At 38.9% G+C, this 25,472-nt stretch overlaps 1 protein-coding gene across 1 annotated transcript in view; it reads left to right on the top strand.

Annotated features, from left to right (window-relative positions):
• SHC3 (SHC adaptor protein 3) overlaps positions 1 to 25,472 on the top strand; it is a 149,101-nt gene that overhangs the window by 112,925 nt on the left and 10,704 nt on the right. Inside the window, exons 8-11 of the mRNA XM_024130860.1 lie at positions 2,306 to 2,456; positions 3,415 to 3,502; positions 6,188 to 6,346; positions 9,706 to 10,001. Coding sequence (XP_023986628.1) covers positions 2,306 to 2,456; positions 3,415 to 3,502; positions 6,188 to 6,346; positions 9,706 to 10,001 — 694 coding nt within the window. The remainder of the gene's footprint in view (positions 1 to 2,305; positions 2,457 to 3,414; positions 3,503 to 6,187; positions 6,347 to 9,705; positions 10,002 to 25,472) is intronic.

Genomic DNA, 25,472 nt, shown 5'->3' with positions numbered 1-25,472 from the left:
GAGAGACATATGACTCTTCCTTTCATTTGAACACTTAGGGGCCATTGCAGGGTTATTAATGGGCCTAGTTTCAATACTGTTGTGTCTCAGGGAATAAGGAGACCAGAGGAGAGGGATAAAGATGGGGGAACAGTCAGTTGGTGGAGCAGTCAGAACACACATTTATTGATTCAGTTTGCCATCTTAAATGGATGAAGTTTGTGGCACCCCAAAACAATTACAATAGTAACGTCAGAGATCACTGATCACAGATGACCATAACAAATATAAGAATAGTGAAAAAGTTTGAAATATTGTGAAAATTACCAAAACGTGACACAGACACAGGAAGTGAGCAAATGCTGTTGGAAAAATGGCGCTGAAAACTTGTTCAGTGCAGTGTTGCTACAAACCTTCAATTTGTGAAACATGGAAATTGTGAAATCTGTGAAATGCAATGAAGTGAAGCACAATAAAACAAGCTATGCCTATATAGAGTTCTTGGTAGATAGTCTTTTTCTTTTGATACTTGGAATGTGACATCTCACTGCCTTCTGGCCTCCATTGGTTCTGATAAGAAATCCACTGTTAATATTATTGAGGATCCTTTGTATACGATGAGCTGCTTCTCTCTTGCTACTTTCATGATTCTGTCTCTTTGGCTTTAATCAATTTGATTATGAGGTGTCTAGGTTTGAATCTCTTTGTTATTCCCCATTTGGTGAGACAGCATTGTCATGTTTGATATTTTTGTTTCCTTTAGTTCTCAGAACATATTGAAAGTAGCTAATTTAAAGTCTTTGTCTAGTTAGTCCAAAACCTGAGCTTCCTCAGGGACAGTTTCTGTTGATTGCTTTTCTTTCTTGTGTATGAGCCAAATTTTTTTGTTTCTTTGCATCCCATAATTTTTTTGTTGAAATTGGAAATTTTAAATAACATGGTGTGACAACTCTGGAAGTCAGATTTCTCCCCTCCTCAGGATTTGTCCTTGCTGTTTGTTGTGGTTGTTTGTTGTAATGACTTTTCTAAACTAACTTAGTAAAGTCTGTATTTTTTGTCATATATGGCCACTGACAACTCAGCTCAGTTCATTTATTAGACAGCTAATGACTGAAAAGAGATTTCCTTGAATGTCTGAAGCCACTAAGTCCCACAGTTTTTGCTGAGGGGTTCTGTGTGTGTGTTGGGGCACTCCTTCAACACTCAGTTAGGCAGCTGACAGCTCTGCCTTAGCTTTTACTTCCTGCTTGTGCAAAGCTTCAAAGTCAGTCACAGGTGAGAACTAGAGCATTTTTACATCTTTTCTGAGCAGGAACAGAACCCTGGCCATGAAAACAGCCCTCGTATACATGTAGCCTTCTAGATAGCCAGAATTATGTCAGAGCTTATTATTTCCCAGCTTTTCTTTTAAGCTTTCTGATTAGCTTACTCTTTACCCCAAATGTTATCTACTGTTTCAGGGAGCCACAATGTTAAAGAAGTACTTCTAATTGTTTTTGACAAATGACCCGGGGGAGGAAGCTATGTTCCCTGGACAAGCTCTGAATCAGGTCAAATAAAGACAACCTTTGGAGTGGAGGATTCTAGAGAATGACCAGAAGCGTCATAATGACTGTTCTCTGGGAATAGGGCTTTGAAGGAGCCTCAATGCTCTTTTGCCCCCTGCCATGGCTATTAGGCTGCTGGTTTTCACTGTGACTGTGGGATTTGGGTTTTTAAGGCTACCATGAAGATGACAATAAAGCAAGTTAAAATGCAACAGAGCTGTTGTTCTGACAGCTGTTTGTGTTTTTTTTGTTTGTTTAATGAGCACACTCTAGGTTACTACAAGCTTCTGGTTAATTTCCAGAGTTATGAAAAAGTTGATTATGAAACTTTCTTTGCTAGCTTTCTTGTTGCTATTACAGAGGAGAGAATTTTCAGGTCCTTACTCTGCCATTTTCCCTGATGTCACTAAATCTCCATTTTAAAGTTAATTTTCTTTTGGGTAAATTTCATAATGTACTAAAATGTGTGTCTATGCCTTGAGAAACTGGTTATCCTTACATATAAATTATATATTTCCTTATTAAAATGTAATTTTTAAAAAGGAGTTCTTTCCTGTTTCAAATATGACCAGAATTTTCTAAAGGGTAGAACTGTGAATAAGTCAGGGATATTTGGCCAAACCACTCATCTGCTTTATATATATGCCTGAGACCTAGATGGTTAAAGGGGCAGTGACTAAACTCTGCTTTCTGGGGCAACAATTACTAACATTAGATTTTCTGGTTTTGACTGCAAGCTCAACTTTTGGCTAAAGTCCCTGAAAATCCTCTTTTAACAGAATGCAGAGTCTAGATGAGCCATGGACTGAAGAGGAGGGTGATGGCTCAGGCCACCCATACTACAACAGCATTCCAAGCAAGATGCCTCCTCCAGGGGGGTTTGTAGATGCTCGACTGAAAGCCAGACCCCACGGTCCTGACACAGCCCAGGTGAGTCTTATACCTTTTTCCTTGGATGGTGGCTAACTGAACTTTCCTTTTGCTTTCTTCAACTTTATTTTCAGCTCCAGACAGAAAAACTCACAAACTTTTTCCCCTTGAATTTCACAAAGCAGACAAGTAGGGGAAGCTTTTGTTTTAATGTCAAATGCGTTGGAGCTATATTGTGATTCCTGAGTCTGGGAGTTCCCTCTTCATCCTAGCACAAATCCCATTCTACTGTGAACTTAATGAGGAAAAGAGAGAGTTCAAGACTTCTAAAAGGCCTGGGGTGCTTTGGGTTCTCTGAAAGGAGAGTGGATGTAAGCCTTTAACATGAGATTTTTTTGAGTTTTTCTGTTTTGCTTATTTCCCTGATTTTTCCTCTAACTCGAAATTCTAGTAAGGCATTCGTTTTCTAGAGTTATGGTATCTCCATGATATCTCTTCGTTATAGGGAATTTTTTGATGTCACCTACCTTATGTGAATGACAATGACACCAATGAAAGTGGCAAATAATGTTGAAACCAAGTGTCAGTAGCTCTAACACTGAGAAGGAATCAGCAAGGTGGACTTGCCAGGGCATGAATGGTTATGGATGTATGTGCTGGGTGGGAAGTATGTTCTGACACATAGATAATCTTTAACTGAAATCTATTTTAGGTCATGTTGAGTGATGTGGCTACATGTAAAAGAGCTGAATTTATGGTCACACTTAGGGAAGGTGTGTGGGGGTAATGAAAACAGGGGGCATTTGTAGTTTTGATGAGATACAGCCTCTTTCTCACACCCACACAAACTTATTCCCCAAACCCTAATGCCAACCGAGAGGCATGAAGGAAAAATTGGGTGTAATAGGCATGCAATCCATTGGCCATTGAAGGCCATTCTACTGTACTATGGCTTTTAAAGATGCAGAAACAAGAAGAGGATGACTTTTTCACTCTGTGTATTTACATATGTCTATAGTTTGCAGGAAAAGAGCAAACCTACTACCAGGGGAGACACTTAGGAGACCCGCTTGGCGAAGACTGGCAGCAAACAGGTGAGAGGCAAGGTGAGGCGGACAAGAAACATAAAAAATACTTTTTGAAAGTGACGTGCTCCCTAGTGGGTAGTTCCTCTCCTGTGGAGTGTGGCAAAGTGACCCACTGGAAATACCTGCTGTGGGTGTGGCTGCAGGTTCCCAGCCAGTCGGGCATGTCTGAGGGCACACATCAGATGATGGCGCCCCTGGCACCAGGACCAGCTCACTGCCCCCACCCGCCCCAGTGCTTCCTGCACCCGGAGAATTTCCTCCTAAGGCCTTTCTCTGGCAGGAGGGCTTGCCTGCCCAGGGGCTGAGGAATTCACCTCCCCAGGGGCACCTGCACCCATTTCAAACGGGGCTGGCTTGGGAGACTGTGGGGCGGGCTCTGTGTTGTCCCTCAGCTCCCCGGCAGGGCTGAATCCCCGTGGCTCCCAACAGTAGCTTGTAGCTTTCCCTTCCTTGCCTCACCCCTGCCTTCCCTCTCCAGGGTCAGCTTCAGGAAGAGCGGAGCAATGCCGGCCCTTGGCAGAGATAGTACCAGGGATACAAATCCCTCACAAGCCCTGGGTCCCGTTAGAGGACACTTCCACCTCTTATCCGACCTCTTAGCACGCACCTAACTCCCACATTAAAAATTATATGGCTATTTAAGGACTATTTAGTTTAACCGCTAACATGTCTCTATTCTCTAGACAGTTATTTCTACACATACATATATGTGTGTGTATGTATACATACATTTTTAAAGTCTCTTTTAATTTTAAACTTTTTCCCACCTCAAACATTTCTATAACTTTCAATAGCTCTGGGGCCCTGACTACTAACTGTTCAGGGCCTGGAGAAGATGGAGTGACAAATGAGCTAAGAGCCAATGTACACTTCTGGGTATAGAAATTTACATTTGTTAGTTTAACATTAAGGCTTTTCCATTCATTATTGCCATTTGTTCTGGCGAGTAATTGACAATATATTTTTTAAATTTCCCCCTGATGAAAGAATTTCATGTCTTGCCTGCCCCAGCTGAAAGATGACCCATCCATACTGCCCAGCCAATAATCCATAAAACCCAGTCAGTACACCACATGGCTCTCTCTCAGAATAGGATGGAAATAGCACATTAAAGTTATAACTTTGCCAGAGACACTTTTTTTTTTTAACATTTTTCATCTTTGTTCTATATACATTTAAAAAGTATTATACAGCAATTACATACATAGACATATAACTGCTAAAGACTAAAGGAGACACATTAGTTACATGAGATATTTACTCTATTGAAAATTCATCAGGTTTATTTGAAAATGAGGTCTTTTTTTATATTCAAGTTATTCCAGCCAGATCAAGAACAGACAATGTAAGAAGTTCACCAGGGCAAAAATGAGCCTTACACAAGTTCTTGTGTGAAGAGAATAAATAAATTTCAAGTTCTTATTTGTAAGCAATAAATATATTTTCCATAGAACAAATACAAATGTTCCTTATTGATCTGCTGGCAGCCATTTCCCCTAAATGAAACTGAACTCTGGGTACCAACACCAGGGAGGGTGTGTCTCCCTGCCCCCGACTCAGCACCTGCCAATGTCTGAAGTGGGAAAGGGCTGTCATCAGCAACTTATTCACTGGGCTTTTGATCTTTTTAAAGATTAGTTTGTAAAGTTGTTTTTACAGACTGAGTTGTCTGCAGTTCATACAGACGTCTGAACGGCAGATAGTCATCACTAAGCCAGGACTCGTAGCGCAGGAACAACCAGTGACGCATAGAAACCACATCCAGGGAGAGGAGTAGACACAGCTCAGGAATTTGTGGAGAGGCTCCCCAGAGACGGGATTTTCGCAGGACACCTGCATTCTCACGCTTACAGGCCAGAGACAGTGGTGCTGCCAAAAGTCCTTCAGTGGGCTCTTGGGAAAGCTTCTCCAAAAGCCCTGAACCCACTCTTGCCAGCTGGATTGAGCCGACTTCCACAGCCCAGCACCTGGAGAGGGGACCTCTCTCCAGGCCCAAGGCGATCTTGAGAGTGTCTGTGGAAAACTGTTAGAAACAGCGATCTCGTACAAAGAATCAGATAGTGGCTCAGGCAGGGAGACACCCTTCATTCGCCTCAGGCAACAAGAGCAGGGACAGCCTGACCCTGCCTTGACAGAGTCCTGGTCCAGTTGGGAAGTCCCGTGAAGGCACAAGCCTGACTCTGTTTTATAAGGAAGGTGCCTCATTTCATTAAGCAGTAACTTTCTAATAAAATGGGGTCACAGCACCTGCACTGCATTTCTAATGGAGTTAAGATACGAAGCATCCCCTACACTTGAAAAAAGAGCAATGAAAATAAGGCCTGTTGGTCTTCTGCTCAGTTATTTTGATCTCAGGCCTTTGTAAAGGGGATGAGGAGGCTGAGGCAGCTTCTGCAGCAGGTGTGTCCCCCCTGCTCCCCCCAGCCCGGGTCAGAGGTGCCTAGGGTCTTGGTAAGGTTCCTAACCTTCACGGCATCCATCATCCTGGGCCAGTAGGTCCCATTTTGACAGGAAGGAGTGGAGAGCATCCTAGCAGAGTACAACAGGGTGTGAGAGGGTCAGAGAGGAGATTTAACGGATGGGCATCTGAAAGAAGGATCTTCTTATGAATGGGCTAAAGGAACTTTTCTGTGAATCACTGGATAGCTTAACGTGAATAGCGTTACGATCAGAAGAGAAAAGAGGGCTGTTTTCTTGTTGCAGGGTCCTTGGACATCTACAGCATGCCGGAAAGGAAATCGCATGTGGCCCCTACAGGAGAAGCCCCCACCTATGTCAACACCCAGTGCATCCCGCTGCAGGCTGGGCTGGCCGCGGGCAGCAGTGCAGAAAGCAGCCCACGGAAAGACCTCTTTGACATGAGTGGGTTTCCATTTGCCACTGGATTTTTCCCTTTTGAGGCTATTTTTTTACATTGTCTTTTGTTTGAAATCTGTGCAATTACTGAATTTTCTTCTAGTGGGGTTTTGATTAATGACACTGATTAGCTGTATTTTTCTGGGTTATGATTGAGCTTTTCAAGGCTTTGAACTTGGCCAACCCCTGCTTTGGAATTACAACCTTCTCTGCAGTCCAAAGGCAAAGCAGCTTCCCCCTCTTTTTTTTTTTTAAATTAATTAATTTATTTGGCTGTGTTGGGTCTTAGTTGCAGCACGTGGGATCTTCGTGGTGGCATGCAGATTTCTCTCCAGTTGTGGCATGAGGGCTCCAGAGCACACGGGCTCAGTAGTTGCAGCATGCAGGCTTAGTTGCCCCATGGCATGGGATCTTAGTTCCCCGACCAGGGATCAAACCCACGTCTCCTGCATTGGAAGGCGGATTCTTAACCACTGGACCACCAGGGAAGTCCCCCCACCCCCATTTTATAATTGACTTTGCTCTTGAAGATCGTATTGAGACAAATGATATACATAAATACATTCATTTATTTATTCACTTAGCTATTAATTGGATATTGTGTGCCAAATACTGTATCAGTTTTAAGGATTCCAAGATGAAATGGCTTGGCCCCTGTTTTCAAAGAGCTCTTAGTCTGTTGAACAAGACTAACATATAAGCAAGAAATTGTAATATACCCTCTTGTTTGCCTACACACACTCACTTTCCCTCTCACTTTTTCTCTTTCTCTCTCCCCTTCTTCCTCTACTGAACACCTACCATGTGTCAAATACTAGTCTACTTACTGGGGCTATACAGGAAAACCAAATAGACAAAGTCCCTACTTTCATGAAGTTTAAATAACCCCCATGTGTTACAGGTAGGGACAGGTACTCTGATGAAAAATAAAACGGGATAAGAAGAGTAACCCCAAACTACTGTCGATCGCACTGTAGTATGATGTGTACCATGGACCTCTGTTTGGCATATAGATTGGGAAAAGTAAATCATCCGTGAACCGATTAATGAAAGTGTAAATTGTTGTTAAGGAATTTTGAAAGAGCCTCCCAAGCTCACAAACAGCTTTACATCCCCAAATTTCTTTTTCAATTTCCTTGAGAATTTTACAGGCTGAAGAGGGAGGGAGAGGAGACTAGCACTTAGTGAGTTTCTACCACATGGCTAGGTGCTTATTATTTTATTTAATTTTTGCAATAGTCCTATGGGTAGATATTATTATTATTACCATTTTATAGAGGAGGAAACAGAGAACCCTAGAGGCTTGGTAACTTCACTGCTGGTTCACCACATACAATACATACCTGGTATTGTATGTGGGTGAAGACAACGCTGAGTGCTTTTATAAACAGGCTGCACCATGGCAACAAAAGTCTGTTTTTCCCCAGAATGGGACACTGGACTCCCATTCTGATTTTAAAAATCACCAGAGCCAGAAGAACGTTAGAATCATCTAGTCTAATCTCTTCATTTAAAAAAATGTGGAAATAGCCTAGGAGGTATGTAGCAACTTCTCAAGATGCAGAGCAAAGTGGTAGCTCCAGTTGTAACAATATCTCCCAACTTCAGTTTAGTAGTTGTATTTATGGTCAGACAATTTTCACTGTTTAATTTAGTCAATATACCAGTGACTCCTGGCCCCAGAGCCTGAGGAGAGTTAGATTGGGCTGGGGTTTGAGATGGGAAAAATGAAAGCCAGACCTCCCTTTTTTCATCCATCAATTTCTACTCCTACTCCCAAAACTAGAGAAGGGGAAACCGAAAGTATAAAGAGCCCTAGTATCTATTGAAAAGTATGGAAAAATAGACCTAGCACTCTGTGTTTATCTTGAACCACTATAGCTAAATAATGATGGTGGTAGTGGTGCTGATGGTGATGGTAATGGCACTGATGGTGGTGGTGATGCTGATGATGGTGGTGATGGTGATGAGGGTAATGATATGGTGATGGTGATGATGGTAATGGTGTTAATGAAGGTGATAATAATGATAAGAGGGTGATAGTGGTGTTGGTGATGATGATGATGGTGACGATGTTGATAGTGATGGTGATGATGTTGATGGTAGTGGTGGGGCTGAGGTGATGGTGATGATGATGTGGTGGTGATGGTGATGGCGGTGATGATGGTGATGGTACAGAAACAGAATACAAATTTTCAACTACTCCAGGTAATCAGGGAAAAAGTAGAATAAAAAGAGAAAATCTACAAGCATAATTTTAGCCCGTAGTTTTAACCTCTTTTTTTCCCCAAATCTGTAAATCATTTAACAAGTGTCAAAATGGTTTAGTTTTGGTTTCATTTATTCACTTCACTTCTGCCCATTCTCTACAAACATTTAGCAAACTGGTCTGATTTTACAGCACTCACTGAATATTTATGGGTACAAACTATGTCCCAGGAACAGTGTTGGACTAGAGGGATGTAGCTGTGCCCAGGAGAGAACCATTCTTGTTCTTGTGGTGCTTGCATTGTAGCAGGTTGGCAGTGGGGTCCTAAATAATCATCAGAACACCTTACACTTGTGGGGCACTGTAGGCATTTTTCAGAGTGCTGTTGTACATATTGCTCTGTTTGAAAATCGAACATTGAGATTTAATTAGATGAGCCTGGTGACTTCTCTTACCGCTGATATTTGTTGCTGTGGCCTGCAGTGAGAAGTATGTTCTGAAGGGCATAAAGTCAAGCTCAATCTCAAACACTCACACAAGAGCCTTTTTCTGCAGGGAAACAAGTGAAGATCAAGGGGAGGTAGAGCTCCTAGCCTCGGGCAAGTCACACAAAAGGCACCCAATAAATGTCCGTTTTCTTCTCTTTTAAGAATTCACCTAATACAAAAATTCTGAAAGAAACATTTGTTGGGCTGGGTTTCAGTTTTGCATGAAATCAAAAGCTTGCAACTTGTCTTTTCCTTTGTGTATTTTCTTTGGTATTGGCAGGTTTTTATTCAGAAGAGAACACATTTGTTGAAGAGGCTAGACAATGTTCCAGAGAAAGTAGATGACATGTAATATTCATGGCCTCTTGCAGCGTGCAAAAATGGAGTGATTCTAACTAGTGAGGCAAAGGGTGTGCTTGAGTCTTTGGCACAAGACACAATGCCCAGCTGTCTTGGGAAAGCAGACTCATCAGAATGAGTCATGCCAAGATTTGGGCTTTGCTTTCAAATGCTCGTTATGATGAGTCTTGTTGTATTACCAGCCAGTCATTTTTCTCTACTTCTTTTTTTCTGGTAGAAGTTGCCTTTACATTTCCAGCCCTCACATTGTACTGTTTATCGTTTGTTCTCCTTGGGATTGACGTGTTGCTGGCAAATGTTGTTGGCAGAACCTTTTGAAGATGCTCTCAAGAACCAGTCCTTGGGGCCTGTGTTGAGCAAGGCAGCCTCCGTGGAGTGCATCAGCCCTGTCTCACCCAGAGCCCCGGATGCCAAGATGCTGGAAGAGCTGAAAGCAGAGCCTTGGTACCAGGGGGAGATGAGCAGGAAGGAGGCAGAGGGGCTACTGAAGAGAGATGGAGACTTCCTGGTCAGGAAGAGCACCACCAACCCAGGCTCCTTTGTCCTCACTGGCATGCACAACGGCCAGGCCAAGCATCTGCTGCTCGTGGACCCGGAAGGCACGGTGAGCACAGGGTGGAGTGTGGCCTGCACTGGCCAACCTCCCTCCGACGGTCTACCCTGGGTCACTGCACTGGGGGCCACGTTCCCTCCTCTACTCACATATGCCTGCTGAGTCCTGATGGTCACTCCTCCAGGGCTCTGGAGACCAGGCCCAGAGGACTTACGCTTTCAGGCCAGGGCCAGGCTACAGGAGCCCATGGTCAGGGCCCCCTGTGCAAGTTATAAAACTTGGAAATCCCCAGGGCCCAGGTTGAAAGCCTTAATTCTCATTTTCTTTAAAATAAATACAAAAACTGAGAAAGTTTTCCTTCCAAATACATTCATAGTGGACAATGAAGTACAGGGCTCCTGGGCTTCTAATATTTACCTCAAATATCTCTACAAGTTGAAGCACCAGTTTTTATTTGCAGGTTATAAAACGTGATGAAGCAGTAAGTAAGCCTCCTATTAATTAGTCTCTTGCTTTCCCACCCAGAGAAGTAATACCTCATGACAGTGATTTTGGCTCTTCCTGGCAGTACAGTTGTGTCTGAATAATTCTATGGGGTTGACTGAATATACCATCTTTCAGTCAATAAATAAATTTGACTTCACCCTGGCACAGTCCAAGAATTACTAAGTTTAATAAATGTAGTTACCTTAGCCTAAACGTTGAATAAATTCCAGGATTGTTGTTTAAAATTCTTTTATCCAGTGAAAACAAAGCAGCAGGTAGAGTTATCTCAATAGTGGTTAAGAACGTTGTGTTTTTTAAAAATTTTATTGAAGTGTAGTTGATTTACAATGTTGTGTTAATTTCTGCTGTACAGCAAAGTGACTTAGTTATGCATATATATTCTTTTTCATATTCTTTTCCATTATGATTTATCACAGGATACTGAATATAGTTCCCTGTGCTGTACAGTAGGACCTTGCTGTTTATCCATTCTATATATACTACTTTGCATCTGCTAAACCCAAACTTCTAATCCTTTCCTCCCCAACCTCCCCTTCCCCTTGGCAGCCACAAGTCTGTTCTCTATGAAGGACATTGCATTTTTTGATTGACAGGTAGGGATGAAGACAGTCTTCAGCTGGACTTGGACACAATTTAACTGTGTGTGTTTGGGGAAAGAGGCGGTGTTACCTGAGGTGATTTGTTGCCTCAGGTGTCTAGACTAAGTTGCCTGCACACCTCAGCTCCCTAGACCTCCGCACCTTCTCTTCTCTTCCACTCTCCAGCTGGGCAACCACTCCCCATGAATGTAACATATATCCAATTCACCTTGTTTCGTTGTGTGGGTATTTTTTACATATACACACACCAGGGAAAATACATATTTTGTGTTTGTGTGTTTCAGAAATTTGCAAACATGATGTTATTCCACAGATCATTTCTTTCTTTTTCCCTTCGATACATGTTTTTAAGATGTCAGTGGTGCCTTCCGTATACTGAATTGTTACCTGGGTGGGCCATCTGGGGCTCACTGGATACACCGTCTGCACGTCACTTCCTGAGCTCTCTTGTGAAGGATTGAAAAACTGAAGGTGCTGCAAACCTCGTGCCTGTTTCCCCTGCACCTGGGATGGTCTCTCTGGGGCATATTCCAGGAGTGTTTGATCACAGGATGTACATACATTTAATGTCATCAGGGGTTGCATCTGCTTCCAGAATGGCTGGGCTACTGACATGCACAGCAGCAGAGTGTGAGGGTCCCACACCCGCCCCTTCTCTATCTAGTTTTGCTAATCTGGTGCGGGTGGGGAGTGAAGTGATGTCTCATTGTTTGCTGTGCAATTCTTTGATTGCACTTTAACAGGTTTCTCATAAATTTTATGTTCCTATCTTTCCCCCATGTTTCTCTTTTAATCTTCTTATTGAGTTTTCTTGAGTTTATTCCAGCAATAGAATCTCCATATGTACTCTCCCACATCTTCACCTATCAGACAGTTTTGTCTGTGACATTCTTCATCAGATAAAAGTCTTTTTTGGGGGGGGAATGTAGCTGAATCCATCAATTTTCCCCTTTATGGTTTATAGTTTTGAGTTTTAAAAGGTTTCTCACCTACAAATCACAGATGTACAGTACTCTATATTTTCTCCTACTAGCTTTATTGTTTGTCTTTCACATTTACCTTTCAATTCCAACTGAAGTTACTTTGGAAGATGATGTAAGATAGGACCCAACATTTTAAAAATTGCCATGTAGTGAGCCAATTCTCCCGTCACTATTTACCAAATAATTCATCTTTTCTCTGTGGTAGTGATGCTCCTTCTATTACACACTAAGTCTCTGTGTCATGGGTCTGCTTCTGGACTCTCAGTTTTGTTCTGCTGATTTGACTGTCTGTTCCTTGTGCAAGCTCCATACTGCTTTAGTCGTTACGGCTTTAAACTGTCTTAATATCTGGTGGTGTGCGTCCTTCCTCTTGAGTCTCCTTTTTATAAGTTGTCTTAGCTATTCTCAGACCTTTATTCTTTGTTCTGATTTTAGATTCAGTTTATCAAGTCACCAAAAATACATGCTGAGGTTTCGATAGGACTTGCACTGAATTTGCATATTAATTTGGGGCGAGCTGACATTTTTCAATATTAAATCATCACCTCCATGAACATGGCATGTCTCCACTTATTTAGTTTTAAGATGTCTTTTGTTAGAATTTTAAAATTCTCTCCAGAAAGTTCTTCTGTTTCCATTGTTAGGTTACTTCCTAGGGTGTCTAGTTTTAGTTCCTGTTGTAAGTGGTATGTTATTTTTGATCATTTTTTCTCAGTAGTTGTTGCTGCAGGGAGAGGAAAGTAGTGTGATCTTGAGCCTGGAAATTTTGCTGATTGTGGTCGTTTTACTGGACCAGCGGTCATTGACATTGCAAACGCTCAGTTTTTTCGCCTGCCTTCCAATCCCACACCTTAGAGGGCACCTTTGAGCATTGGCCAGGAGAGGGCGCCCTTGTTCAGTTTCCAACCTGAAGGAATGTTTGAGGGTTTCTTTGTTCCCTTAAGGATGATGTAAGCTTTTGGTAGATGTCCTTATCAACCTAAAAGACTTCATTCATTCATTCACTCAACAAATGTGTACTGGATGACTAGTAATCCAGGCATTGTTTTTGGCACCTGGGATATGTCCGTGAGCCAGTTAATTAAGGGCAATCTCTGCTCTCATTACCTATGTATACATATTAATTGCCCAACTACTTTTATCATGTATAGGTATTGAACTTTATCAAATGCTTCTTCAGCAGCTTTTGAGATAATACCATGATTTTTTTCCTAAAGTCCATTCATGTGGGAAATTACACAGGTAGATTGTTCTGATGTTGCATCCTGGCATAAACCCTGCTTGGTCTTGACATAGTAATCATGGATTTAGAGTCCTAATATTTCGTTTAGGATTTTTTCAGGCACAGTTCATAAGAGAAGTCTGTCTTCATTGTCTTTGCTTCCTTCGCTTGTGTGTGCTCGTCTGGTTTGGGTGTCAAGATTATGTGGTTATACACACCTCTTACAATGATCTAGGCTTACTCAGGTCAGAGGAGACTTTCCCCCACCATTTTACCTCAAATAGAATCCCCTAGATACCCCCTATTTCTTTACCCTGATTTATTTTTACCCTTAAGCACTTATTACAAACAAGCACTCGTTTATTTGCTAATTTGTTTATTATTTCGTTTCCCCCACTAGACTATAATCTCCATGAGGGTAGCAGTCTTGTTCATTGTAGTATTTCCCACCATCTAGAATAGTGCCTGGCACATAGCTGGTGTTCAATAAGCATTAGATAACTGAATACATAAATCAGCCTCAGGCTTTTTCAGGTTAGGAGGTTGAGGACCGAAGAAGGTGACCTGGGGTCACAAATGAGATTTTCTACACAGACTCAATCCAGAGTTCTTTCCATTTGCATTGGCTGCCTATTAAATTAGTTGTAGTTATCTAAAGGAAAATAGGAGGGAAATAGAAATCCTATGAGAATATAAGTATTTCAGTTGAAAATTTTAGGTAGTTTTTTAAAGTTAAAATTTAGCTAAATTATACCCTCTTATAGATCAAAGACGATTAATTTTTTTGTTCACTCAGTCCTTATAGGCAAAAAGATGATTTACAAAAGATACGTACTACTACTAATATATTATACATTCATGAACGAGTATCAAGATAATGTAGAAGACATTGTTTGAGCAAGCCCAAACACCCCAAGCTGTGCTGTCTCTACAGCTTTAATTTTGGAGGAGAAATTTGCAGTATGGTTGGGAAAATCTGTAAATCACACCTACTAATAACTGTTCTTTTGGGGGGCTTTTTGTTGGATCTGATTATCTAGCTTAATTGATCCTATGGAGGACAGCTTTAGCTGAAAAAGAAAATGGAAATGAAAGACTTAATTGAAAATGTAATGTCACTTCCTTGCTGTGAGGACACCAAAATAGACGATGAACACATTCTCTTCAATATTTATTCATCTGATTTTCATGGTAATTGGTTGGTCCCTGACTATAAAGGCGGAAACTTGGCAGAACAGATTACTCAGATAAATAAGGATGCAAAACAGTTCTACGTCTAAATTTACTCCAGAGTATACCAACCTATGTGCCTTCCCACTGTGCACTGATTGTTCAAGACGAGGGTGCCTGGGGGTGCTGGAAATGTGGGTGACAAGGATCACTGTGGTAGGGCTTCTGAGCTCCTGCAGAGGTGCTGAGGCTACCCACCCTAGATAACAGCAGCTGGAAAGAAGCCGGCGAGTGGGTCTGTAGGAACAGCCTCAGATATGGAGTCTGGTGCACTTTTTTTTCTTTTCAACATCTTTCAGAATCATTAGTCAGCCCTCTGTGTCTAAAATTATTCCCTGAGTCATTTATCATTGATTCATCTCTTTGGCCTTGAAGGGCCAGCAAAGTGATGTGGGCACTGTGCTTGCATTTGAACAAGCTACCGCCGCACGTTGCTGGGTATTCCATGGGCTTCGTTAACGTGGTCTCAGGTTACGGCATGTTTGAGAGCGTGTACAGGGGCTTTTGCATTCCTAAACTCACCAAACCATGACAACCATCCAACATCCACATTTATCAGGTTTTTATTTTCTTCCCAGGGTAATTAAGAAAACTGAAAGCCCCCCCCATCCCTCCACTTAATAAAGCCCTGTTGTTATTTTGAAATTCCCTTTGTACCAGTCAGTCTAGCCTGTGCTGCCGTAACAAATAAGGGACTCCCTTCTCCAACAATGACAAACCTGACTCCCATTATTCTTAATGTTTTTACCTATTTGATGAACTTCCTTGTATGTGGAAACCTTCCTCACCAAGCCTGGATTTCGACTCCTCTGCCCAACTGTTCCCCACGTGGGTTCCCTCCTCACCCTGTTCATGTTTTGACACCCACAACTGCTCGATCCTCCTACATACACGCCCTCCCCCTCCTTGGCTGTGACTTCCATAGTGGGCTGCCCACCCTTCTCCTTGGCATGGATGCTTCTGACGCCCTGTGCCGGTCCATCCATCCATCCAGCCCTTGGGCACACCAACAATGCCCGCAATCCGGGATGCCATTTGGGGCCATTGTGGCTACATGACCCCCACAGCACAGACACCTGTCTTCTTGGCATTTGGACTTTTTGTTCACTTAGGAAGGAAAAAGAGAGGAAAGGAAGGGGAAGAGGAGCTTTGCAAAGTATTTCATAACAGATCCTGGGCCTCCTATCATTCCTACTATAACTACCTTAACACGCATCTCTACCAATAAGGACATTAAAACAACAACATGTCATTGTTATAGCCAACAAAAACCAAAACTAATTACTAAACATACTCAAAATTTCCTGATTATCTCAAAGATATTCTTTTTATAGTAAGTTTGTTGGAATCAGAATCCATAGATGGTCCACATCATGCATTTCATTATGTCTCTTTAAGATTCGCACTCTGTGGCAGCTTTCTTTCTGTTTCCCTCTACACCTTGATTTGTTTGAGGAACTGGACATTTGTCTGTAGAATTTCCCACGTTGTGATTTGTGTCCTTGCTTTCTTGTGGCATTATTTAACTTGTTTCTTGTCTCTTGTATTATCTATGAACTGGTAAACATAAAGATCTTTAAAAACAGCTCTGTTGGGACAGAATTTACATAATACGTACTTGAAGTGTACAATTCTGTGGTTTTTAGTATATTCGCAGATACGAGCATCCATCATCACCGTCCATTTTGGAGTATTTTCATGCTGTACCATTTAGCTATCAACTCCCTATCCTCCCATCCCACAACCCTCGGAACCACTCAGCTATTTTCTGTCTCTATAGATTATCCAATTCTGGACATAGGTATGAATAGAATTATATAATATGTGGACTTTTGACTAACTTCTTTCACTTAACATAATGTTTTAAAGGCTTACCCATGCTGTAATATGTGTCAGCACTCCATTCCTTTTTATGGATGAATAATATCCATTTTTGGACATACCACATTTTATGATTAGTCTGTTGATGGGCACTTGGCTATTGTGAGTAATGCAGCTAAGTAGTACATACAAGTTTTTGCATGGACATATGTTTCATTTCTCTTGAATATATGTCTAGGAGTGGGATTGCTAGGTCAAATGGTAACTCTATAATTTGTCACTTGATGAAATGCCAGACAGGTTTCCAAAGCAGCTATACCATTTTACATTCCAACCAGCAGTGTATAAGGGTTCCAATTCCTCTATATCATCACCAACACTTGTTATTATCTGACTTTTTGATTCTAGACATACTAGTGGATGTAAAGTGGTATACCATTGTGGTTTTGATTTGCATTTTCCTTGATGACTAATGAGGTTGAGCATCTTTTCATGTGCTTATTGGCCATGTGTGTATCTTCTTTGGAGAAATGTCGATTCAGATCCTTTGCCTACTTTTTCTTCCTTTTCTTTTTTTTTCTCTTCACTTTTTATTGTGGTAAAATATATGTAATATAAAATTTACCATCTTAACAACTTTTTGAGTGTACAGTTCAATGATATTAAGTATGTTTATATAGTTATGCAACCACCACTGCCATCCATCTCCAGAACTCTTCTCATCTTTCAAAACTGAAACTTTATACCTATTGAACAATAACTTCCCATTCTCACCCCCCAGTCCCTGGCATCCACCATTTTACTTTCTGTATCTATGATTTTGACTACTCTAAGTATACCTCATATAAGTGGAATCATACAGTAGTTGTCTTTTTGTAATTGGTTTATTTCACTTAGCACAATGCCCTCAGGTTTCATCCACATTGTAGAATGTGCCAGAATTTCCTTCCTTTTTAAGGCTAAAGAATATTCCATTATATGTATGTATCACATTTTGCTTATCCATTCATCAGTGGATAGACATTTGGGTTGCTTCCATGTTTTAGCTATTGTGAAAAATGCTGCTATGAACATGGGTATGCAAATATCTCTTCCAGATGCCGCTTTCAATTTTTTTAGTATATATCCAGAGGTGGATTTGCTGGATCATATGGTAATTCATTTGTAATATTTTCTTGAGAAACCATCATATTTTTTCCACAGTGGCTGCACCATTTTACATTCCCACCAACAGTATACAAGGGTACCAATTTCTACACATCCTCTCCAACATTTATTTTCTATTTTCTTGATAGTAGCCATCCTAATGGATGTGAGATGGTATTTCATTGTAGTTTTGATTTGCATTTCCCTAATGATCAGTTTTGTTGAGCATCTTTTTATGTGCTTATTGGTCATTTATATATCTTCTTTAGATAAATGGCAGCTCAAGTTCTTTGTGCATTTTTTAAATTGAGTTGTTTGGGTTTTTTTATTGTTGAGTTGTAGGAGTTTTCTATATATTCTGGATATTAATTCCTTATTAAATACATGATCTACACATATTTTCTTCCATTCTCTGTGTTGCCTTTTTATATTGTTGATAGCGTCTTTTGATACACAAATTTTAAAAATTTTCATGAAGTTTAATTTGTCTATTTTTTCTTTGATTGCCTGTGCCTTTGGTGTCATATCTAAGACATCATTGCACATTCAATGTCTTGAAACTTTTATCCTGTGTTTTCTTCTAAAAGTTTTAGGTCTTACATTTAGGTCTTTGATCCAGTTTCAGTTAGTTTTTGTTTATTGTGTTAGCTAAGGGTGCAACTTTATTCTTTGCATGTGGATACCCAGTTTTCCCAGTACCATTTGTTGAAAAGGCTGTCCTTTCTCTAGTGAATGGTCTTAGCACCCTAGTAAAAAAACACTTGACCATATGTGTGAGGATTTGTTTCTGAGCTCTCTATTCTATTCCATCTCTCTAGATGCCTGTCTTTATACCAGTACCGTACTATTTTGATTACTGTAGCTTTGTAGTGAGTTTTGAAATCAGGAACTGGGAGTCCTCTAACTTTTTTTTTTTTTTTTCAAGATCGTTTTGGCTATTCATGTCCCTTGATATTCTATATGAATTTTAGATTGGAGTTTTCCATTTCTGCAAAAAAGTCATTGGGTCTTTGATAGGGATTACATTGAACACGCAGCTTGCTTTGTGTAGTATTGACATCTTAACAATATTAAGTCATCCAATTCATGAACATGGAATGTCTTTCCACTTTTTAAAATATCTTCTTTAGTTTCTTTCAGCAGTGTTTTGCAGTCTTCATTGTACAATTCTTTCCCCTTCTTGGCTAAGTTAATTCCCAAGTATTTTATTCTTTTTGGTGTAATTGTAAATGGAATTGCGTTCTTATTTTCATTTTTAGATTGTTCATTGTTAGTATATAGAAATGCAACTGATTTATGTGTGTCAACTTTATATCCTGCTACTTTGCTGAATTCATTTATTGATACTAACAATTTTTTTTTTGTGTGTGGAATCTTTAGGGTTTCTCCATGTAAGGCCATATCGTCTGCAAACAGATAAGTTTACTTCTTTCTTTCCAATTGTCTGCCTTTTATTTTTTTTCTTGCCTAATTACTCTGGCTAGAACTTCTATGTTGAATAGAACTTCTATGTTGAATAGGAGGTGAGAACAGGCATCCTTGCCTTGTTCCTGATATTAGAGGAAAAGCTTTCAGCTTTTTTACCATTGAATATGATGTTTGCTATGGGTTTTTCATGTATGGTTTGTACTATGTTGAAGAATTTTCCGTCTATGGAAGGGTGTTAAATTTTGTCAAAGGTTTTCTGCATTATTTGAGATTATCATTTTTCCCCTTCATTCTGTTAATGTGATGTGCTTTCATAAGTTGAGTCATTCTTGCATTCCAGGAATAAATCTCACTCGGTCATAGTGTATCATCCTTTTAATATGCTGCTGAATTTGGTTTGCTAATATTTTGTTAAGGATTTTTACATCGGTGTTCCTGAGGGATGTTGGTCTGTAGTTTTCTTTTCCTGTAGTGGCCTTGTCTGACTTTGGTATCAGGGTAATGCTGATAGAATGTATAGAATGAGTTAAGAAGTGTCCCCTTGTCTTTATTTTTTGGGAGAAATCTGAGAAGAATTGGTATGTGTTCCTCTTTAAATGTTTGGTAGAATTCACCAGTGAAGTCATCAAGTCTAGGGCTTTTCTTTGTTAGGAGATTTTTTTTTTTTTTTTTTTTTTTTTTTTTTGTGGTATGCGGGCCTCCCCCTGCTGCGGCCTCTCCCGCTGCGGAGCACAGGCTCCGGACGCGCAGGCCCAGCGGCCATGGCTCACGGGCCCAGCCGCTCTGCGGCACGCGGGATCCTCGGCACGCAGACGCGCAACCACTGCGCCACCAGGGAAGCCCCTGTTAGGAGATTTTTGATTACTGATTCAGTCTTCTTACTAGTTATAAGTCTATTCATATTTTCTATTTCTTTGTGATTTAGTCTTGGTAGGTTTTGTGTTTCTAGGAATTGGTCTATTTCATCTAGGTTATCCAATTTGCATACTGTTGTTCATAGTACTATTTTATAATCCTTTTTATTCTGTAGAATCATTAATAATGTTGCCACTTCATTTCTGATTTTAGTAATTTTGAAACTTCTTTCTTTTTTTCTTAGTCTAGCTAAATGTTTGTCAATTTTGTTGACCTTTTTGAAGAAACAGCTTTTGGTTTCATTGATTTTCTCTATTGTTTTTCTATTCTCAATCTCATTTATATCTACTCTAATCTTTATTATTTTCTTTCTTCTGCTTGCTTTGAGTTTACCTTGTTCTTTTTGTTTCTTAAGTTGTAAAGATAGGTTGTTGATTTGAGATCTTTCTTGTTTTTTAATGTAAATGCTTAAAACTATAAATTTTTTTTTCTCGTACTGATATCCAGCTTCATCCTCTTGGGGTCAGAGAAGATACTTTGTATGATATCTATCTTTTAAAATCTATTGAAATTTAATCTGTGACCTAACATATGGTCTATCTAGGAAATCGTTCCATATGCAATTGAGAAAAATGTATATTCTGATGTTAGAGTGTTGTGCATAGTCTGTTTGATATAGTTGGTGTATTGTGTTGTTCAAGTCCTCTATTTCCTTACTGATCATTATTGAGGGTGGAGTATTGAAGTCTTCAACTACTGTTGGAAAACTGTCCATTTCTCCCTTCAATTCTGTCAATTTTTGCTTCATATAATTTGGTGGTCTATTATTAGATGTTTAAATGTATAACTGTTGTATCTTCTTGCTGTATTGAAACTTTTATTAGTATATGATGTCCTTCTTTGTCTCTTGCAAACTTTATTTAAAGTCTATTTTGTCTGATATTGGTATAGCTAATCTCAGTCTCTTTTGCTTACTATTTGCATAGAATATATATTTCTGTCCTTTCACTTTCAATGTGTTTGTGTCTTTGGAACTAAAATGAGTCTCTTGAAGATAGCTTTTAGTTGGATCTTAAAAAAAATTTTTTAATCTATTATTCACATCTCTGTGTTTTGATTGGAGAATTCAGTCCATTTACATTTAAAGTAATTACTGATAAGAAGGGACTTCTGTAATTTTGCTATCTGTGTTCTATATACCCTATAGCTTTTCTTCCCCTTTTATTTCCTGCATTACTGTCTTCTTTTGTGTTTAGTTGATTTTTTTTGTAGTGAAATGTCTTAATTCCTTTCTCATTTTCTTTAGTGTTTATTCTATCTCTATTTTCTTTGTAGTTTCTATGGGGATTGTATTTAACATCTTAAAGTTATAACATTCTAATTTGAATTTGTAGCATCTTAACTTCAATAGCATACAAAATCTCTGCTCCTTTACAGCTCTGTCCCCACTCCTTTCAGTTGTTGATGTTCCAAAATTACATCTTTATACACTCTGTCTCCAAAAGCATGAACTAACATTTTAAATAATCTCTTTAATTATGTAGAAAACAAAATGTGAAGTTACAAACCAAAGTTACCATAATACTAGCTTTTATAATTGTCCATGATTTTACCTCTACTGTGATCTTTATTTCTTTATGCAGCTTTGAGTTACTATCTAGTGTCTTTCATTTCACCCTGCAGGACTCTTTTTGGCATTTCTTGCTGGGAAAGCCTAGTGGAAATGAACTCCCTCAGCTTTTGTTTGTCAGTGAATGTCTTAATTTCTCCTTCACTTTTGAAGGACAGTTTTGTTGGAAATAATATTCTTAATTGATGGGTTCTTTTTCTTTTAGCTTTTAAATAAATCAACCAACTGCCTTTCTGGTCTCCAAAGTTTCTTTCTTTTTTAAAAAATAAAAAAAATAAAAAATAAAAAATAAATTTATTTATTTATTTATTTATTTTTGGCTGCTTTGGGTTTTTGTTGCTGCATGAGGGCTTTCTCTAGTTGCGGTGAACAGGGGCTCCTCTTCCCTGCAGCCTGCGGGCTTCTCCCCGCGGTCACTTCTCTTGTTGCAGAGCATGGTCTCTAGGTGCACAGGCTCAGTAGTTGCAGCGTGCGGGCTCAGTAGTTGTGGGTCACAGGCTTTGTTGCTCTGCGGCATGTGGGATCTTCCTGGACCAGGGCTTGAACCCATGTCCCCTGCATTGGCAGGCGGATTCTTAACCACTGTGCCACCAGGGAAGTCCTCCAAAGTTTCTGATGAGCAATCTGCTGACAACCTTCTTGAAGATCTCTTGTATGTGACAAGTCACTTCTTTCTTGCTGCTTTCAAGATTCTCTCTTTGTCCTTGGCTGTGACAGTTTGATTATAATGTGTCTTGGTGTGGGTCTCTTTATATTCATCCTTATTAGAGTTCATTGAGCTTTTTGGACCTTTATACTCATGTATTTAATCAGATTTGGAAAATTTCTGTCATTATTTCTTCAAGTACTATGTCTTTTTTCTCTCTTCTCCCTGTAGCATTCTAGCAATGCATATGTTGATCTGTTTTATGGTATCCCACAGGTCCTTTAGGCTCTGTTCAATTTTCTTCAATCTTTTTTCCTTCTGTTCCTGGGACTCAAAAATTTCAATTGTCCTGTCTTCAAGCTCCCTGATTCTTTCTTCTGTCTTGTGCTTTTCTACTCCAGAGTTTCATTTTGGTTCCTATTTAGGTTTTCTAAATAGGTTTTATTGATGTTTCTATTATTTTCATACATCATTTTCTTGACTTTCTCCACATCTTCATTTAGTTCTTTGAGCATCTTTAAGGCACCTTCAAGTTATTTTAAAGTCTTTTTCATGAATATTTATCCCTCTGTTTTTTCTAAGAGTTTCATAGTGTTAGCTTTTCCATTTAGGCTTTTGGTCCATTTTGAGTTAATTTGTATATTTGGGGTGAGGTAGTGTTTCGATTTTATTATTTTACAGGTGGATATCCAGTTTTCTCAGCATCATTTGTTGAAAAGACTATTCTTTCCCCCATGGAATACGTTTGGCATTGCTGAAAATCAATTGACCATATATGTGTGGGTGTATTTCTGGATCTCAATTCCATTCTGTTGATCGATATGTCTACCTTTGTGGCAGTACCACATTGTCTTGATTACTGTTGCTTAGTAGTAAGTTTTTAAGTCAAAGAGAGTGAGTCCTCTGACTTTGTTCTTTTTCAAGATCGTTTTAGCTATTCAGGGAACCTCACAATTTTATATACATTTTAGAAACAGCTTGTCAATTTTTACAAAGAAGTCAGATGGGGTTCTTATAGGAATTGTGTTGAATGTATAGATCAGTTGGGGGATAGAGAGTATTGCCATCTTAACAATGCTGTCTCTGTCCGTGAACGTGGGATGTTTTTCCACTTATTTAGATCTTCTTTAATTTCTTTTGACAATGTTTTTTTAGTTTTCAGAGTGTAAGTTTTCCACTTACTTTGTTAAATTTATTCCTCTCTATATATTTGTTTCTTGGATGCACTCATGAATGCAATTGTTTTCTCAATTTCATTCTCATTCTGTTCTTTGCAAGTATATAACTACAATTAATTGTTTATATTAATCTTGTATCCTGCAAATTTGCTGAACTCATTTATTAGTTCTAATAGTATTTTTTAGTGATTCTTTAGTGTTTTCTACATATAAGATCATATTATCTGTGAATAGAGATAGTTTACTTCTTTCAAATCTGGATGCATTTTATTTTTTTTTATTAACTATTTGCCCTGGCTAGAACATCCAGTAGAATAATAGAAGTGGCAAGAGTGGGTTGTCTTTATCTTTTTACTTATCTTAAGGGGAAAGCATCCAATCTTTCACCATTAAGTATGATGCTGTGAGTTTTTTGTGGATGTCCTTTATCAGGTTAAGTGAATTTCCTTCTACTTTTTTGAGTATCTTTTAACATGAAAACGTGTTGGATTTTGTCAAATGCTCTTTATGTGCCTATTGAAATAATTATGTGATTTTTGTTTTTTATTCTATTGATATGTTCAACTCCATCAATCAGTTTTCAGATGTTAAACCAACCTTGCATTCCTGGAATAAATTCCACTTGGTCATGGTGTATAATTCTTTTTATATGTTTCTGGATTTGGTGTGCTAGTATTCTTTGTTGAGGATTTTTTGCATCCATATTCAGAAGAGATATTAGTCTGTAGTTCTCTTTTCTTGTAGTTTCTTTGTCTGGTTTTGGTATCAGGGTACTACTGGCCTCATTGATTGAATTTGGAAATACTCCCTCATCTTCTATTTTTTTGGAAGAAATTCCAAAGAATTTATATTAATTCTTCTTTAAAACATTTGATAGAATTCAGCAGTGAAGCTATCTGGTCCTGGGCTTTTCTTTTGGGGTACTTCTGTTTACTGCTTAATATCTTCACTTGTTATAGGTATATTCAGATTTTGTATTTCTTCTTGAGTCAGTTTTGATAGTTTGTGTCTTTCTAAACATTTGTCCATCTCCCCTAATATCAAATTGGTTGGCATAAAATTTTCCATGGTATTCTTTTATAATCTTTTTTATTTCTATAATGTGGAGAAAATGTTCTCCTTTTCATTTCTAAGTATAGTAATTTGAGTCTTCTTTGTTTTTTAATTTGGTCAATCTAGCTAAAGGTTTGTCAAGTTTGTTGACATTTTCAAAGAACCAGCTTTTGGTTTCATTGATTTTTTCCTATTGTTTCTCCATTCTCCATTTTGTTTATCTCTACTTTAATCTTTATGATTTTCTTTCTTCTGCTTGCCTTAAGTTTAGTATGCTCTTCTTTTTTTCAGGGTCTTTAGGTGAGGGGTTATGTTCTTGATTTGAGATTTTTTCTGTCAATATAGACATTTACAGCTATAAATTTCTTAAGTATAGCTGTAGCTCGTAAGTTTGGTCTGTTGTGTACTCGTTTTCATTTATTTTAAGTATTTTCTTATTTCCCTCCTGATATCGCTTTGACTCATTGATTATGTAGGAGTTTGTTTTTGAATTTCTATGTATTTGTGAGTTTCTGAATTTTTTTCCTGCTGTTGAGTCCCGGTTTCATTCCATTTTGGTCAGAGAATGTATCCCCTTAGTGTGGCATTATTGTTATACATATTAAATCTATTATATTAATGTTACAGACTTAACAATGCATTGTTATATTACCTTACCCTCTGAAATTATTTCCCTAGCCTAATGCAGCTTTGCTCTGCCCACCTCCTTTGTACTGTTATTGGCAAATATGTTATACATATATTACATTTCTATGTTAGGCCCAACATGACATTATATTCATATTATTTTATACAATTACTTTTAAATAAGTTAATCTTGAATTTTCTAATTGCCTTCTTCTTGAGAGAAGAGACCTAAGTTTTCCTCACCATGTCATTACTATTATCCAGCTCATTCCATCTATTTTTGGAACATGCATGAAGACAGTCTGATTTTCTGTTCTAATGTGGACTAATAGATTTCTAAAGCAAACCCATTATTCTAAGAACATAGTCTCATTGGAGTCCTGGGTGAGTTTCAGCCTGTTGTGTATACTATATCTTTCTCTTTTATGGTTTTCACTCATTTTAATTGGAGTTCTTCCTCAAAACAGATGCAATGGGTATGAGCTTTCTCATTCCTACATGTCTGAAAAAAAAAAAAAATATATATATATATATATATATATATATATATATATATATTTTTTTTTTTTTGTGGTACGCGGGCCTCTCACTGCTGTG

The sequence above is a fragment of the Physeter macrocephalus genome, chromosome 9, assembly GCF_002837175.3.
Source record: "Physeter macrocephalus isolate SW-GA chromosome 9, ASM283717v5, whole genome shotgun sequence".
Classification (NCBI taxonomy): Eukaryota; Metazoa; Chordata; class Mammalia; order Artiodactyla; family Physeteridae; genus Physeter; species Physeter macrocephalus.
The sequence above is the reverse complement of the archived record's forward strand: the minus strand, read 5'-3'. Positions and strand labels throughout refer to the sequence as shown.